The sequence below is a fragment of the Chiloscyllium plagiosum genome, chromosome 12, assembly GCF_004010195.1.
Source record: "Chiloscyllium plagiosum isolate BGI_BamShark_2017 chromosome 12, ASM401019v2, whole genome shotgun sequence".
NCBI lineage: Eukaryota > Metazoa > Chordata > Chondrichthyes > Orectolobiformes > Hemiscylliidae > Chiloscyllium > Chiloscyllium plagiosum.
Genome location: NC_057721.1, coordinates 6265297 through 6283527, shown reverse-complemented (window position 1 = coordinate 6283527; position 18231 = coordinate 6265297). Strand labels below are relative to the sequence as shown.

The window sequence follows — 18231 nt, the reverse complement described above, 5'->3', positions numbered from 1 at the left end:
CTTGTGGAACGTTTCAGAGAACACCTCTGGGACACCCGCACCAACCAACCCAACCGCCCCGTGGCAGAACACTTTAACTCCCCCTCCCACACCGTCAAGGACATGCAGGTCCTTGGCCTCCTCCATCGCCAGACCATGGCAACAGGACGCCTAGAGGAAGAGCGCCTCATCTTCCGCCTAGGAACCCTCCAACTACAAGGGACGAATGCAGATTTCTCCAGCTTCCTCATTTCCCCTCCCCCCACCTTATCTCAGTCCCAACCCTCGGACTCAGCACTGCCTTCTTGACCTGCAATCTTCTTCCTGATCTCCTGCTCCTTGGATGCTGCCTGACCTGCTGCGCTTTTCCAGCAACACATTGTCAGCTCTGATCTCCAGCATCTGCACTTTCTCCTGAAATTTACATGTACCTTATTCACACTTACCTATACACATCTCACAGAATTGAACAAAACATCACAGTTTCCAGCAAGTTCACAAATCAGAAGTGCAAAGGACAGTATAGTACCAATTGAATATGAGGAGAATGCAAACTTTCAATGAATGTCCAAGCTTTTAAAAAAATACATTCAAGGAATGTTGGCATTGCTGGCTGGGACAGCATTTATTACCATGTCTAATTTTGGGCGGCACGATGGTTCAGTGGTTAGATTAGATTAGATTACTTACAGTGTGGAAACAGGCCCTTCAGCCCAACAAGTCCACACCGACCCGCCGAAGCGCAACCCACCCAGACCCATTCCCTTACATTTCACCCCTTCACCTAACACTATGGGCAATTTAGCATGGCCAATTCACCTAACCTGCACATTTTTGGACTGTGGGAGGAAACCCACGCAGACACGGGGAGAATGTGCAAACTCCACACAGTCAGTCGCCTGAGGCGGGAATTGAACCCGGGTCTCTGGCGCTGTGAAGCAACAGTGCTAACCACCGTGCCGCCCACGGTGCCAGGGACCAGGTTCAACTCCAGCCTCCAGCAACGTGTGCAGTTTGCACATTCCCCTGTGTCTCCATGGGTTTGCTCCAGGTGCTCCAGTTTACTCCCACAACCACAAAGATGCTTAGGGTTATGTGGATTGGCCATGGGAAATGCAGGGATAGGGCAGGGGCGAGGGTGGGGGGGGGGGGGGGGGGGGGGTGAGTGGGATGCTCTTTAGAGGGGTGCTGTGGACTCAATGGGCCAAAATCACCTGCCTCCACACTGTGGGAGCTCTATTATCTATGCTTCTAATTGCTTTTGAGAAAGTAGCAGTAGGCATCTTCTTGAACTGTTGCACATATTTCTTTTATGAACACCCAGGAATGTGATGGTGGTGTCTGGGGCATTGTCTGTAAAGTGGGATTTCTTGACCACGACTCCGTCAAGCTATTGCTTGTTTAGCCTGTGAGACAACTCCCCCAAATTTGGAACTGGCCCCCAGTTCTTCTTAAGCTTGACCTTGCAAGTAGATACAAATGTTTTACTAAAAAAAAGTATTTAAATTGGTAAATTTTAAATTCAAAACAAAGGAGAAATGGAAAGCAATATTAAGCTTTAGTTTTTCTAAGGCTATTTAAAGGTGAAGAGAAGTTGCTTCAACTGTTTTCCAAGGGTAAAAGGGATACTTTAAGCTGCCAAAAGAGTACAGTAAGTAGTTTTGTTAGGTAAATTGTTTGAAAATGTTTTCTTGGTTAATTTAAAGCCAGATGTAGTTTACAATTAGAATAAAGGACAAGCATCACTTGTAGAAAGAAATGGATGCAATGGATTTGTGTGCTCTTTTGCATTATAATAACTGGAGGAACTGAGACTGCTAGTGAACAAATCTACTTAGCAAAAGATTAAAGGTAGAATATTAAGGTATAGTAATGGTACAGGCTGTAAGGCCATAAAACATAGGAGCAGAAATTAGACCATTTAGCCCATCGAATCAGTGGTGGAGCAGACAAGTCATGGCTGATAAGTTTTTCAACCCCATTCTCCAGCTTTCAACCTGTAACCCTTGATACTCAAGAACCTATCTATTTCAGTCTTAGATGTACTCAATGACCTGGTCTCCACAGCCTTCTGTGGCAGTGAATTCCATAGATTCACCACTCTCTGGCTAAGGAAGTCTTTCCTCATCACACTACCAAAAGGTCTTCTCCTTACTCTAGAGTCTGTTTCCATGCTGTATGACACTGTGATCCTATGAGTCTATGTGTGAAAATCAGCAAATTAAAGAGATATTGAACACAGTAAATTGGGGAAAACAAGCAGAGGAATAACACAGAAAATAATTGTCAAATTGTATTATTCAGTACTTGAAGTCCAGGATCTTAGGAAAAAATAAAGGAAAGCTTAGAGAATTGTAGAGACACAAGACACATAGGGAGTGAGGAGAAAATAAAAGTTGGTGGTAAGAAATTTGAGCATAAAACTTGAGAACATTTTGTGGTGAAGGTAAATTTAAAAGTAACAGTTTGTCGACCATGAGTTAAGATTAAATCTATAGTTGGGCATTAAGTAGTTTACTGCAGGTTAAGATTATAGATATAGACGTGCAATGATTAATCTCCTGGGGGAATTAGATTTATATAGAGGTGATAATCCTCTCTCCAGTGGTTAAGACTACAGGTACAAAGGAATGCGGCATTCAATAACAATACAGAAGGTGGTGCTTGTAAATGAGAGAATAAGGAAATAAAAATAAAGTAACATTGGAATTTATTGATAGGAATTGTAAATGCTGTATTTTCAAATTAATCTTTGATCAATATAAAAATTTTACAACTAAATTATGGGTGAAGCAGGAGTAGTTGAACAAAATTGGCTTTAGCAATAACTGCAAGAGGTTAGGGGTAGACCCAATGAGCACAAGATAAAAGGATGGCAATTAATAGGGCAAGATCAGAAAAGACGAGCTACCAGATTAATGGAGGCAGGAGACATTCTTTGAACAAAATTAATCAAGTGAAAGGAACAGACTAATACAGAAAGTGGAAGCAATATCAGGAAGCACCAAGGAAAGGAAGATAAAACTCTATGAGATATACAAAGCAGTACCTCTGCTGTTCCTGGATTGTGCTTTCTGGTAAACTCAAGCTTTCTATCACCTCTGGTTCAGTGTCCAGATGCTGATCTGTGTTTCGTCTGCAACAGAATTGCAATATAAAAATGGAGAGTGCCATTTATTGTTTACTGACATGAACAGAAGCTTATAATTCTTCACAAAGGGATCAGTTCTTAATTCTATTGGAAAGAATTCACAGATTCTCCCTCTTTGAGCCACACCAATGATTAATGCAAGGTTATAGTTCAAGTTCTTCCATTTGCAGTAAGCAGCATTCTACATGGTAGAATGGATTAGTCTAGCTCATTTTCACCAGAGTCTTCAGTGATTAGCTGCAAATACATACAAAGTATATATGGAAGAATAATAGTCAAAATGCGCAAATCGCAGGAGTAACAAAATGCATATGAAACCACATATTAATTCAATTAATTATTTGTACCAAGAGAATATGGGGTGTATTATATTACATTACATAGCTGGCGAGAAAACTGATTATGAACATTAGGGCAAGCAGCATTAACAGGTCATGTCAGATGGTGAAAAATAGTAAATTGATAATTTTGGTTGGTTGGACCTGAACAATGGAGTCTCTCAGTTATGACCCAAGAAATCTGGTATAATTTTAATTAAATTTTACTGAACCCATTTTGTGGCCCTGATTTGATTTGAGTTTTTATTTGAAGTGATGACTGAGAAGATAGAGGAAGGCAGAGCAGTAAACATTGTCTACATGAACTTTGGCAAGGCCTTCAACAAGGTTTTAAATGGTAGGCTGGTTAGTAAGGTTAGATCGCATGGGATCCAGGGAGAGCGAGTCAACTGGATACACATCCAATTCCTAGAATCAGGAAAACTGACCCAAAATTTAGTGACACAGGAATCACATGCATTTACAGAGGGGTGTTACTGAATATAAAAATTACGAACATATGCTCTAACGTCCAAGTTGCATCTTCCTCAATTCGCAGTGGTTCTTCAGGCTCCATCACCCTTTCCTATGTAAAAGTAACAAGTATCAGCAAAACAAAAATTCTGCTGCATGTCCAAAGCCACAGCTACAACCATTCATAATTTCATACAGTGACATGCATCAAGCTGAATTGCACATAAAGCCCTATAATCTTGGTTATCGCTTATGAATACCGACAAAATAAAGCATTTGATCAGTGGGAGACTCCTCCACAGAATTACAAACAGCAATTTTTGGAACAGATCTCAGTAGAACAAATTAGTATAATTAAAATAATTTATATACAAAATATAAATGAGCGACTGTTTCCCTCATTATATTACAACAGTACTCTTTATATTTATGGAGCCAGTTTTAGCAAATATCATGGGGAAATTGTTTCCATTAACCGTGATACTCATACAACGATCCAGGCTGCTGTTTATAGTACAGGTAGACAACCTTTATCCGAAATCCCAAAATCTGAAAAGCTCCAAAGTCCGAAGATTTTTTTTGAGAGGTTTATTTCTCAGTAACAAGGTTGTTTGGCATGCAAACAGTTAACCCAAGTCCACACCCACTCGATGCGTGTCACTCAGATGTGACATGGGGGCATGGCCCAGCACTGGCAGGCCTGAATTTTGTTTCAGGGCCCACTTTACTCACAGTAAGTCTGTTCTTTGCAAAGTTTTTTTTAAAATTCCACCATCAAACTGCCACTTATTTTGAAATTTGAAAAATTCTGAATTCCGAAAACCAGCTGGTCCCGAGCATTTCGGATAAAGGATTGTGCATCTGCATTTGTGGGATATAACTCGGAGATAATACTTTGTCTTCTTTGCTACCAATTTTTATAAGTGGAGAGAAATACTAGAAGAGGAGAATACAAGAGAGACAAGAGAATGGGTTAATGTCACAATTACTACATATTGTAGGAGGCAGAGACACCTCTGGACCATCCAGCAGAGAGATGTACAAAATACAGACAGCACCAACATGTTAAATGATCAGTCTACAATTTGGCACTTGGCAGAAGGCAACTTAAAATTTAGGCTGATATTTAAAGGTTACTATTCGATTTAAAAAAACAATAATTTAAAAGTGACACCTTTAAGTAAAAGGCAGGCGTCTGAGGATAAGACCTGGTCAACCTTGTGATTCAGCCATTATGGAATGGATTCCCATTAAGCTACTTTTGGGACATCTTGCCTGAAGTTTCTTGTGAAATCCAAAACAATTTGAGAACAGAGATTATAAATGTAAAGGATGTTCATTATTTCCACACTCGAGTTGGGCAGCTGAGTCTGGACTTGATTGTTGGAAGCAATGTGACATGAAAAGCATTGCTTCCCGAATGAACCATTGATTTAGTATTAGCTTCATTGTCTGCCGCTTTGAAAATCAGTGGCAGCACTGAGTGTCCTTGTACATTAGTCGTTGAAAGTAAGCATAAAGGTTCAGTGGATAGTGAAGGCAGCAAATGGTATATCAGCCTTCAAAGTGAGAAGATTCAGTAAAGGAGCAGGGAAATTTGCAGCAATTATACAGGGCATTGGTGAGACCACACCTGGAGTACTGTGTGCAGTTTTGGTCTCCTTATCTGAGGAAGGATGTTCTAATTAAGGGGAGAACGCAACAAAGGTTTACCAGCCTGACTCCTGGGATGGCAGGGCTGACATACAAACATGGACGATATCAATTAGGACTATATTCACTGATGTTTAGAAGAATGAGGGGAGATCTCACAGAAACCTCTGAAATTCTAACAGGACCAGACAGGGTAAATGCAGGAAGGATGTTCTTGATGACCAGGAAGTCCAGAACCAATAGAAATAATCCAAGGATTTAGAGTAGGCCATTTCAGACTGAGATGGGGAGAAATTTCTTCACTTAGAGAATGATGGGCCCATGGAATTCCCAACCACAAAAAGCGGTTGAGGCCAAAACACTGAATGCCTTCAAGGAGTCAGGTACAATCCTACTGGCTAAAGGGACCAAAGGATGTGGGGAGAAAGCTGGAACAGGATACTAAATAACGGTGCAGTCTGGAAGGGCCAAATGGCATACACTTGCTCCTATTTTCTACATTTCTATTATTATTTGTGACAGAAATTCTAAATTTTCCACTTGTTGTTCCAGGTCTAGCTTTGCTGATGTTTGTTCATTCCTCATCAAGCTGTGGAACTGGACATTTTTCTCACTAGTCTGTTAATAAAGTTTGTTTACATAAAAGCCATACAGCAACACATTGTATAGTGAGACATGAATATGGTGCTAATTTCAAATAGCTTCTTACCTCATTTTGAATTGAATTGAATTTGAATTGAATTTATTGGAACATGAATTAAAGCTTTGACTTGCACTGCAGCTGCTCGTAATGGACACATGAGCAAGCAGATTTTTTTATTTCAGAATGCAGAGTTGATCAGATATCCATGCAAGTATCTGCACTTTATTTCAATGATTATTCTCTATCTGCAAATCAAGACTGAATCCGACACATTCCTTTGTCTCAAACATGCCTCAATGTGATCCAACTGTGTTATTCAACAGAACTTGAATGTGAAAAGAATTCAGAGATCAAAGTTTAAATTTCAAAGACAATAAGTTCTCAGATGGTTACTGGGAGGCAATCAAAATCAATATCATTCTTTCAAAAGGTGATTTAATGCAACATGTACCTCTTTGGCCGATAAAGGGAACAATGTGTAGATGCAGAGCTACTATCTAATGAATATAGTGGGCATTAGCAAATACTATATAATACAAGGGCACTGGCATACAAGTATCTTCAGGAAACATTTTACATTTATCACTTGCCTTTACGTAAGTCCTAAACTCAGAACTCAACCCATCATCCCTGCCAGACAACCTGTCTTTCACTTCTAGATTATTTTGCAGCAGCTCCTTCGATTCCTGATCAGGTTCCACTGAGGAAAAAGAATGAAACAAATATAGATATAAAAATATAGCTATCCTACTTCATAAAATAAAGCATGTTGAAAGAAAATCCACAAATGGAAGCAATGTGACATGCAAAGTATTGCTTCCCAAATAAGTTATCAATTTAGTATTCATTTCAACAACTGTTATTTAAGAAATCAGTGGAAGTATTGGATGACCTTGTACACCAGTTGCTGAAGGTGTACACCAGTTGCTGAAGATTTTGATAAACTAAGTACGCTTTAAACCCAAGTACGGTACTTGGTGCTGAAGAAATGACCTTTTAATTATTTCAACACCTGTAAAATGGTCAGAGCTAATGCAACCAGCTGCTCATCATTAGTCAGAAATTTTGACATCTTAAGTGAAACAAGAAAACGTGGAACGTGTATTAAGTGCAAGCTTTATGCAATTAATTTAACCTATCACAGTTTTACTGGAATCAATTTTGTGGCTGGAATGGGGAAGAGCAGATGATTGACATTGCCATAAGCCTTTTCTCAACTGTAAGAATTTCACCTTTACATTTCCATAAGCACGATGGTGTTTCTTGTTTCAAATGTACCACTGCTCCCCTATGAACATATTTCTGCTTCAGATGGTTCCATAATTGTGGCCCATTTGAAAGATGCATGTGATACCTTGGCTCAGGATAAGGAGTTAACCTTGCTACTAACAGCTCAACTTCAATTACTGCCACGGAATGAAAATCCTGGAACTTCCTTTCCAGCAGCAGTGAATGTATCTGCACTGCAGCAATTCAAGGTGATAGCTCATCACTATCTTCTCAAGGGCAATTAGAGATGGACAACAGGACAGACCTTGTCAGTGAAACCCATGCACCAATTCGGAGGAGTAGGTCATACCACCCCCAAGTCATGTCTGCTATTCAATAAGATCATGACTGATCTGAACACTACTTTTAATTCTCTCCCACCTACTACCCTTTGTTAATCAAGTATATAAAACTTGCTTAAAAATATTCAGCGACCCTACCTCCACCACACACTCAGGTAGAGACTACTACAGACTAATGACCCCTCAGAGAAAAATAAACTCTCATCTCCCTCTCAAAATGGGTGACCGCTTATCTTTAAACTAGGCTTTCCCACAGTATCTTTTATGTCAAGTCCCCTCAGGATCTTGGGTATTTCAATAAGATCACCTCTCACTCTTCTAACTCCAATGAATACAGAACCAACCTTCCCTCATTAGATAATATCCCTGAGCGCAGGAATCAGTTTAATGAACCTTCTCTTCACTGCTTCTAATGTATAATGTCCTCTCTTGATGAAGGAAACCCAATCTGTACACTCTAAATGTGGTCTCATCAATACCCTGCACAACTGCAGAAAAGCTTCGCTACATTCATATTCCATTCTCTTTGCAATAAACAACACCATTCCTTTTATCTTTCTGATTACTAACTGTACATGTCACGAAAATGTTTTTAAAAATCCATGAACAAGTGAAAGAACTAATTCTGTACAATCTAAGAGTCCACTGTGAAGAACTGGCATATATGAAACATCAGACCGAAGTGTCTAGGTATTATAACAGCCACGTCTACAAGACGAGTACATACCTCGTAAAGATTAATTAGATTTCTTTAAAGCAGTGTGCTATGTTTGTGGATAAAAGGGAGCCTTTTGTAGACTGTAATTAGATTTCCAGAAAGCATGTGATTAAAGGTTCCTGCTGAAAATAAAAGCTCATGATGTACGGCAGGGTTCCCTAAAGTGGGGTCAGGACCCCAAGTGAGGTCGAGAGCGGAAAATTTGGGGTCACAAGCTCTGAGGTTCCAATGAGAACTCTGTCCATGATATAACTGCTGTGCTCCAACTCTCTCAACTACCATCACCTCTCAAGCTTTGAAATGGGGTTGCAATGGGAAAAGGTTTGGAAAGCACTGGTGTGGGAGAAGTGGGGTGACATATTATAATGGACAGGAGATTGACTGGCTGACAGAGATGATACATTATTAGGTTTTTTTTGTCTGAGTGGCAGAGTGGAATCTCACAGAGGTCTGTGGCGAAGCCTCAAATCTTTTACAATTGACATCAATCATTCGGACAAGGGGAGCAAGGGAGTGTAGCCAAATTTGCAGACAACACAAAGGTACACTGGAGATTATGTTATGAAGAAGACATGCATTTGCAGAAAATTACAGTTAGAGTGAGTTGGCAAATATCCGACAGATGGATTGTAATATGGGAAAACGTGAAGTTGCTCATTTTGACAGGAAGAATAAAAAGGTTGTGAATTACTGAAACAGAGAAGGACGAGCAGAGGGATTTAGGTGTCTCAGTGAATGAGCAACAAAATATTTATTATGCTTGTCCAGCACATAATAAGAAGGATGATATACTTTGGTTCAACAGGAACTAAACACAAAAATAATGATGTGATGCATCAGTTATACAGAGCATTGGTGATACCACAGTTCAAATGTAGTGTCCAGTTTTAGTCTCCTTACTTCAGAAGGGCTGCAAGTGCATTGGAGATAGTTCAGACGAGGTTTACTGGATTGATACCGGGAATGATAGGATTGTTCCATGAGAATAGGTTGGACACACTGAGCTTGTTGCCACTGGAGTTTAGAAGGGTAAAGTGAATAAGATTCTGTCTTGACAAGGTGGACATAAAAGGGATGTTTCCTCTTGTGGATGAGTCCAGAAATAGGGGGTAATGTACTAATACTACGCGTATCCTCAATAGACAGAGATGAGAAGAATTAATTTCTCTCCAAGGGTTGCATGACTTTGGAACATTCTGTCACGGGTGGTGAAAGTGGGGTTGTTGAATATTTTTAAGGCAGAGGTAGATAGATTCTTGTTAGTCAACAAGATCAAGGCTATCAGAGAACTTGAAACACAAAAGAGGTCAGTCAGGAACATATTGAGTAGCGGGGCAGGTTCAAAGGGCTAAATGGTCTATTTCTGTTACTAATTCATATGTTCGGGATGTAATCCAAGTGAAACTAGTGGAGCACATTCTCTAAATTGAAGTGATGGACTCCTAATAATTCAATTTAAATTTAGATAAACCTGCCTATTAGTGCTTAGTTTCATAAATCGTGCCCTTTGTATCACATCCAAATCTTCTGACCAGTTTCATTACCATGATACCAGTGATCATTAATAGACTCACACAGTCATAGAGATGTACAGCATGGAAACACTGCCAGATTCTTGCAAGAAACGCAGTGGTTTCATTATTGTGGCTGACATGTTGATCGTGTACCTTCTTTGCAGCCGTAACGTTGTATTCCTCGCTCTGTCCCATCACCCTATGATCTGCCTGTACTGCACACAAACCAAAACTTTTTGCTGCACTTAATTACATGTGACAATAATAAATCAAACCAAATACATCAGTTCAGTTTCTATCCATGTCCAACAGCAAGTTAGAAAATAAATTGCTTGGAGAAAACATGTCCTTTGCCACTACCTCTGCCTTTTCTCTACATCCCTCCTCTCCTCTCTGGAATCAGAGCCTCTTGCCCACTGTCACGTCAATTTGTTGCTTGAAAACTAGGAGCCGACGAAGAGAGAAGAGGAAAATCCCAGCACGGATACTGCATTTTAATATATCCATAATCATCATTCACATTCACGTACTTGCCAACTATCAGCAAAGTAAACTTAAGATCAAACACTGGTATTAAAATTTAAATTAAAACTAAATATATCTCTGAAAGAGGGAGTAGTGATTTCCTGGTAAACACTTCAATTCTGGTGCCTATGTGATCTCAGGTTGTCATGACGAGAGCATGTCAAATAGAAACCCTTGGAGGCGCTGAGTAACAGTTTTTGGTGCATTCCACAGGAGCTTACAGAACAGAAAAGTTGCTGTTGACAAAGAATCTGGAAAACTGCTGAGTAAAGATCAATCAGGGATACGTTAAGGTTTCATTTTCTATTTAATAGAATAGAGATTGGGAATATGTCAGGGTATGTATTGCTATCATTATCAAATTTGGAACACTCAGGTAAAGTTGGCTGATTGTGAAAGGACAGTGGGTGTTTCGATCTAGCAACAAGAAGTGAACTACAGAGCTGGGACTGTTTTCTTCTCTGAAAACATTTTCGGTCTCTGCAGGGCTCACAACTCCGGAGTGGTTGCTTACATTTAAATATCATTTTAGAATGAAGACTTCATTGCAAATGTGGTGTATAATTTTGCAATACTCTATTGTGATTGCATCCAATGTGCAACAAACTATGGGAGACCTGGAGTAACTTTCAGTTCTCTCCATGGCAAATCCACAAAAACACACCTATATCGAAAGCACAAATTCCTGTGAGGGTTACAGGGACTGGTTTGGAAAACATGCAGACAAGATTACTTGGCCAATTAAACGAGTACTTCTAAGTGACCATATTAGACAATGTTACTAAACTAGGCATCGGCTTTAAATAGTTTAATCACAGCATTTTTGAAATATCACCATCATAAGATATTTTAGCCTTCAAGTTTATGCTAAAATTAATTTCATATTAGAATAACCGAACAAAACCCAATTTTCTTTCATATTCCACAATATCTTTCTTCAAGTGCTTATCTAATTCTCTCTTAAAAGTAATATTCAACAACTGGCATGGCAAGATATTCTATTTAATGTTCGCCTTCTTCAGCAAAAGCCTGAAATTTATGTTTGATCAGATTAGCTACAATATGGAAACAGGCCCTTCGGCCCCACACCGACCCTCTGAAGAGTAACCCACCCAGTCCCATTCTCTTACCCTATTTTCACCCCTGATACTATGTCTCTTTGCTCTGGATGATTTTACACCAATTACATTCTCAAACCTCTTCAAAACCTTGAAGACTATCAACCTTCCCTTAACATTCCCTGTGCCAGTGAATACATTCAAATGTTCAACATGTTTCATAACAATATTGCTCTCTTCAATATTATCCCAGTGAACTTGACGCATGTCAATATCCCTTCTGCAATATATCTTATACACAGATTCATCACTGCCTCCTGTATAACTGGCAGTCTATGTTTAAGAAAACACAACAATCAATGTTGTTTTTCAAGATGTGAATATCTATACTCTAAGGTCTCAGAATCTTACTATTTACTGTACATTTATGGAAATGCATGAATGATAAATCACTTACCTTTCATTGATCTAACATTCAAATATTCCTCCTGTTTATTCAACTGATTTTCTTCAGAGATATGTGCCATCTGAAGGGTCAGACTGCCTGTATCTTCATCTGAAGGCTGAAGATAGAGGTCTTATATTAAATGCAATAAATATAAATAGATCATAGAGCAGAAGGTTTTACAAACACAAACGCATCCTTTAGCCCTACTCCAATAGTTGTATAATTACTTCTGAGAAAGAGCATTAACTTTAACATAAAAGTTGGAATTATTTTTCCAAAATTATTGTTATTCGAGTAGCTGCTGCAGTATCCAAGTTGGAACCTTCAAGAGTATATGAAAATCTGATTGGATTCACTCAAAATAAAACTGCCAACAAGTGCAAAACAATCCAGGTCACCCTGCTTGATAAGTTCTACAAGGAAAGGAATGGACTACTTCTTGCATTTGAACAGATTTTGCTGATGGTATAGTTATCCCACCAGGTGACAATTATAATTCAGATTAAAACATTTTTAGCAACATAAACTGATTAGTAATGCGAATGCAGAGTAGTACCTAGATTTTAACAAGAAACCCAACAAAGGAAAGGAGAAAAATAGTATATAAACTATATGCAGATTAATTAAAGGAGGTGAAAAAATAGTCAATAATTAATGGTTGTTTCCCAAGCGAAGCTAACAATGGATAGAATCATACAGGCATCCACAGCATAGAAACAGCCCTGGAGAGGGTCAGTGTGCCTGCCTGCCTGCCCCTTGTTCGGGTTGTGCTAGCACTCAGGTAAAGCATTGTAAGGGAACATACAGTATCCAATGGCACAATACAGGCCTTTAGAGAATGTTGGGCATCACAGGGATTGGGTGCATCATCACCCCAGACAATGTTATGCTGATTTAATAAGTTTCTGTCTACCTTTTACAAGTTTCTGTTAAGTGTTCGAGTACGTTTGTATTACAGTGTCCCACCTGCGGCTATTTTATTTGATTTTAATTTTGCTTTGAAACAGCAGAAGCAGCCATTCAACCTAACAAGTCCTCATCAGTGTTTATGGCCTCATCAGTTTCTTTACACATTAGCTCATTTCAGCTTGTTTGCATATCCATCCATTCTCCTCTTTCCATGATAATCCAGCTCTCCTTTAATCTTATGTGCTTAATTGTAGTCTTGTGCTCTCACATGGTTAGCACCTAATTTTTTTTTAAAAGTCTTTCTGGTCTTACTCTTGTACACCTGACTGAACCCAGCATGATGGGTTTGAGAGCAGTTCAATTTTACTGCTGTTGGATGGCCAGCTGTGCCCCATGGAAACCCAATGACTCTGTTTCAAATCCAAAACAATTAGCTTGGTGAGTAATATCACATGACAAAAAAAAAAGGAGGTGCCCTCAATGTGAAGATGGGACCTCATCTTCACATGAACTGTATAGGTGATCACACCTAACAATGCTAACAGGGATAGATACAGCTGCAAAAGGCACATTGGTAAAGACAAAGTCAGGTAGGGTTTTCATGTTGGCTCTTTCAGTACTTGCTACAGGTCTCAAGTGCTTAATCCGTCATGGTGTTAGCAAGCCACTCTTGTTGATGGATATACCAGGTTCTCTATTCAGACAATAATCAGCAGGAAGTTTCCTTGCCCTTGTCTGTCTTATTGCCTTGAACTATTACGAGTTGAGAGTCAATTTTGAAAAATTTCATGGCCATTCCTTCTCAACTATACAACATTGTTCCATTACATTACTGGTTTGTCCAGTAACTAGAACAGTACATAGTTGTTAAGTGAAAAGTCTGGGAAGCTAACTGCAAAGAATTATTCTTATAATATGACTCTGTCAGGTCATGGCTTATCTCTTAAGTGGGACAGCTGTCCCAATTTTGGCACAAGTTCCCAGATGTTAATAAGAACTTTTTCAGATTGACTGGACTGGGTGTGCTTTCATCATGAGGGGGGGAAAGGAGGGCTGATTTCTTTCATTAAAAAACATTAGTAAATCAGGTGAATTTTACAACAATCCAATAGTTTCACAATCAATTACTGAGACTAGTTGTTGATTCCAAATTTGCATCATTAGCAGTATTTAAATCCTCTGACAAGTATGTTGAGATTTGAGTTGAGTTCTTTGGTCCTGCAATACAGTCATTGTTCTACACTATCTGCTGTATCCAACTTCCAGCAGTTTACCTTCAGCAGCTATTTGATGCACTGAAAGCATTTTAGGGAACAGTATCAAAGCTAATTCTAAGGCACAGACAGCCGTGACTCAATGCTGAATCTATCTTCCCTGAAAAGGTAGCAGGGTAAGGTAGTGAAGCTCATTTAAATGCTAAAAAGCATAAATAACATATCAAAAGTGTTGCTGTACCAAAACAGGTGCAACTGAGGGCCATGTATGCCAAATTAACATCCTTCCAATAAATTTGCACATTACAAAATTTCTATCTTCTCTGCAGAGTATTGGATAAATGTAGGAGTCCAAAGGCTGGAACAATTTAGTCCTATCTAAAAGGAGCTGGTTAAATATCTGGTAAGGAGTATGACCACCTCTGGTGCATTCTTTCCTCTTTTAATATATTGATCATCTGAATGGTCTTGTTAAGCGTATCGCTAAATGTCAGAGAATTGAGTACCAACACAAACAGCTTTGTGAAAGTATATAGACAAAGAGATAATCACATTTTACCAAAAAAACTGCATCTTTGAACTTTGAAGTTCTTGTTTTTTCACTCACTTTTGTCCCTCATGTTAGTACCAAATGAATAAGCCGGCAACAATAAAAGCTATTTTGTCTCTGTTTTCAGGTTGACATTATTTTGCATGAAATGTGGACTAAAAGCAACAATTCCACCACACACTCTTGGACATGGCAAATTCCAGAACAAAAACATGAAAAGCTACAAAAACTTCATTCTTATTTGAATAACACAGAATTAAGATTTGAATTAGTCCCAATGCTCAAGTTTAGGATGGAATATTTCAGCCTAGCTCTTCCTGCTTCCTGGCCACAAGAGGCTTATTTAATTGGTGCATAAATAAGGAACAAGTAAATAAATAGATAAAATCCAGGAATAGTTATATGCTCAATTAGATTTGCATTGCCATTTCCTGTGCATCTTAGCTGCTGCATTTATTGTCTAAATGCAAGATGACAGCAGCAGAAAATGTATCAAACTAAATAGCACCATGCGACCCTGACAATATTCATTAGCTTGGCATTACAAGGTCGCAAAAATTTTTTAAAACTCTAATTGAGATGATACATGTTTTTTAAGTTGGCATTATTTTCTACAAACAGCAATTTTTATTTTTTAAACAGCTTCTTTCCACTTGGTCGCATGATAATTCTACCTCAGCCTGATCAACCTTGACCAACCACCTGGAGCTTTCAGTCATTGGAAAAGTCTGAACTATTGGATTTTCACTCTTGACTTCAGATAGAATTTGCAATATACTTTACAACTTCAAGCTTAACGTTTACATTTTCAATCACTGAAATTAAATTCTAATTCATTTAACAAGACCGTTTATGCCAAGGCATAGCATGACAGACTGGCCAATTACACGGGCTTTCTGTTTATTCCTGGAAGAGCTGCTGAATCTCAAAGTTATGCAAAAAAACCCCACAATCTTGAGTAAGACAGGAAATGCTCTCAGGACGGCGCAGCACTCACTACCAAGCTGGAGTGTGCTGCCTTGTGAATAAATGTGATAAACCGTCTACTGAGAAATTTAGAGACCTTTTGAATCAAGATTCACTGTTCTGTGTTATTGTGCAGATGATAAAATGCCAAGATGTAGAAGAATTATAGAATCCCATTCGGCCCATCCAGTCTGCACTGACCCTCCAAAGAGCATCCCAACCAACCCAGCCCTTCCTGATGAAGGGCTTTTGCCTGAAACGTCGATTTTGCTGAAGCTCCTCGATGCTGCCTGAATTGCTGTGCTCTTCCAGCACCATTGATCCAGAATCTGGTTTCCAGCATCTGCAGTCATTGTTTTTACCTCGTTTTATCCCAACCAACCCACCCTATTCCTGTAACCCCACATTTTACCAGAGGTAACCTGTCAAACTTGCACATCCCTGGACAATTTAGCATAGCCAATCCACCCAACCTTTGGACTTTGGGAGGAAACCGAAGCACTTAGAGGAAACCCACTCAGACAAGGGGAGAACGTGCAAACTCCACACAGATCGTCGCCCAGGGCTGGAAAGGAACCTGGGCCACTGGCAGCGTGAGGCAGCAGTGCTCGCCACTGAGCCAGCATACTGTCCCAACATCCTGCCATAAAAATAAAATGTAGATTCATGCCAACCACATGCTTTTTATAGTTGAAAAGTATCTGCAGAACTGATAACACAGGAAGAGAGATGTGAGCCACACTGGACAGATGGTACTTTTTCTGAGATGCCTTCATGCTTAGTTAAGCCACCAATGAGACTGCTGGAGTATCTGTTATTTTAGCAGCATTGCCTGTCAAATGGATATATTAAGATGTCAGAAATACTCACTTCAGTCGCTGACAGGCGTTTATCACCATTGTCACTCCCAATTCCGGAGTCAAAGTCTTGCTTTTTGTCAGGATAAATATCTTCAATGCTTAAAAAAGGAAGGAAATTCAAAGTGAAATATTGAAGCCGCCTCTATCGAAACATCACACTGTCTAAACGGCTGTTCCTCGCAGAAAGAGAACAAAGTCTCAAATCACTTAAAATCATTAGTATAAAGTGTGTGTGGAGTTAGCAATTCCCACCGAACGCAATGATTTATCCAAATGATCCGCTAATGGCACAGATTCAGTAAGAATTGAACATTAATTTCACTAATGTATAACACTTGTAACTCTGGGAATAGCTGATTAAGCATTTGACATTTAAAGAAGAACGGCTCATTTTCTTTTTGATTTCCTAGCAATTAACCGAACATTAATACCTCTTTCAGCCAATTACTTTTCTTTAATTGCATATAATCTGGGTCAAGGTGAACAATGATGACACTGGCGAGCAGACAATTCCACTTTGGACCCCACATACCAGATCGTTGTTGGTTAAGAGACCTAGGGGTGACCTGTGTACTGGAACAGTCTGACTCAAATCTACCCTGAGAAGACCACCAGCTGCAGCAGTAACATTCCCCCCTTCACACTGTTTGCACTGTGATTGAGCAGGTCTGCAAAACTAGTGCAAGAGAGATCTGGGTTATAGCTTCATGCGTCAGCTGCCTAGTCCCAGTGAAAATTAACTCCTTCTTCTTGGAGTCTTCACAGAGGACAGGATCTCATCTCTAGAAGACGGTCTGGAACTGAGGCATCCAAACATTTAATTATAAACGTAATGAGGTGCTCTCACCTCACATAGTTGAGTAACAGTGGGAGCTGTTCCAGACCTGCTTCCTTGATGTGCCTTGATGCAGTAGACCACTTAAGTATCTGAGGTTACCATGAAGGTGTGGCATGGTGACCCTTAGGTTAAACCCATCACCAGCTGTCTCTCTCCAATGACAGAATGGTTCGATGGTCATGTAGGACTATGGTAACTTTACCTTTGCTCAGTATGAGAAAATTAGAAAAGAGAAAATTTCCACTAGGAGGCACCAAAGTTCCACAATGTAGGTACATAATTTACTTGATGTACAAGGAATCCTGATTTACCCAACTGTTGAAGGGGGAGCAAGTAGCCTTGTGGTTCTGGCACTGGGCCAGTAGCTTGAGGTATTAAGAGTTCAAATCCCACAATTCACAGAAAAATTACATTGTTGAAATTGGTTACAGTTTGGCTATAAAATTAGTTTATTATAAAATCCCAATTGATTTAGTCATATCATCTGAGGAAGAAAGCCTGCTCCCCTAACCAGTCTGGGAGAAGTTGTTTTGAATCCCTTTATACTCTTATTGCCCTCTAAGAATTCATCTAAACAAGCCACCCAACTATATAAATAGCACATCCACTTGCTTAAATGAATATTTTGAAAGAAAATTATCTTTGATATTTTCTCATTTTGCATGGTAGCATGAAGGCAAATTAAATGAACTTCACTAAAAAAATTATAAATTGAACTATACAAAGATGATTCTATTACATATGCTTTTACTTAATGTGAACGTATTGTGTTGTCAAGTTATGCATATTTCATATGAACATTGGGTACATGAAAATATTAATTATTCAGTAATTGTAATGCTA

The 18231-nt window shown here is 39.2% G+C and overlaps 1 protein-coding gene across 7 annotated transcripts in view; it reads right to left on the bottom strand.

The window, feature by feature from the left end:
- Window positions 1-18231, bottom strand: part of lrch1 (leucine-rich repeats and calponin homology (CH) domain containing 1) — a 177044-nt gene that overhangs the window by 44657 nt on the left and 114156 nt on the right. For all 7 annotated transcript variants that reach the window (XR_006313116.1, XR_006313115.1, XR_006313114.1 and 4 more), the window contains exons 7-11: window positions 16561-16648; window positions 12061-12166; window positions 6808-6917; window positions 3966-4033; window positions 3029-3115 (exon numbers count right to left, since the gene is read on the bottom strand). Coding sequence is in view for 3 of the 7 variants with exons in the window: in XM_043700368.1 (XP_043556303.1) it covers window positions 3029-3115; window positions 3966-4033; window positions 6808-6917; window positions 12061-12166; window positions 16561-16648 (459 nt within the window). In the remaining 4 variants the exon portion in view is untranslated. The remainder of the gene's footprint in view (window positions 1-3028; window positions 3116-3965; window positions 4034-6807; window positions 6918-12060; window positions 12167-16560; window positions 16649-18231) is intronic.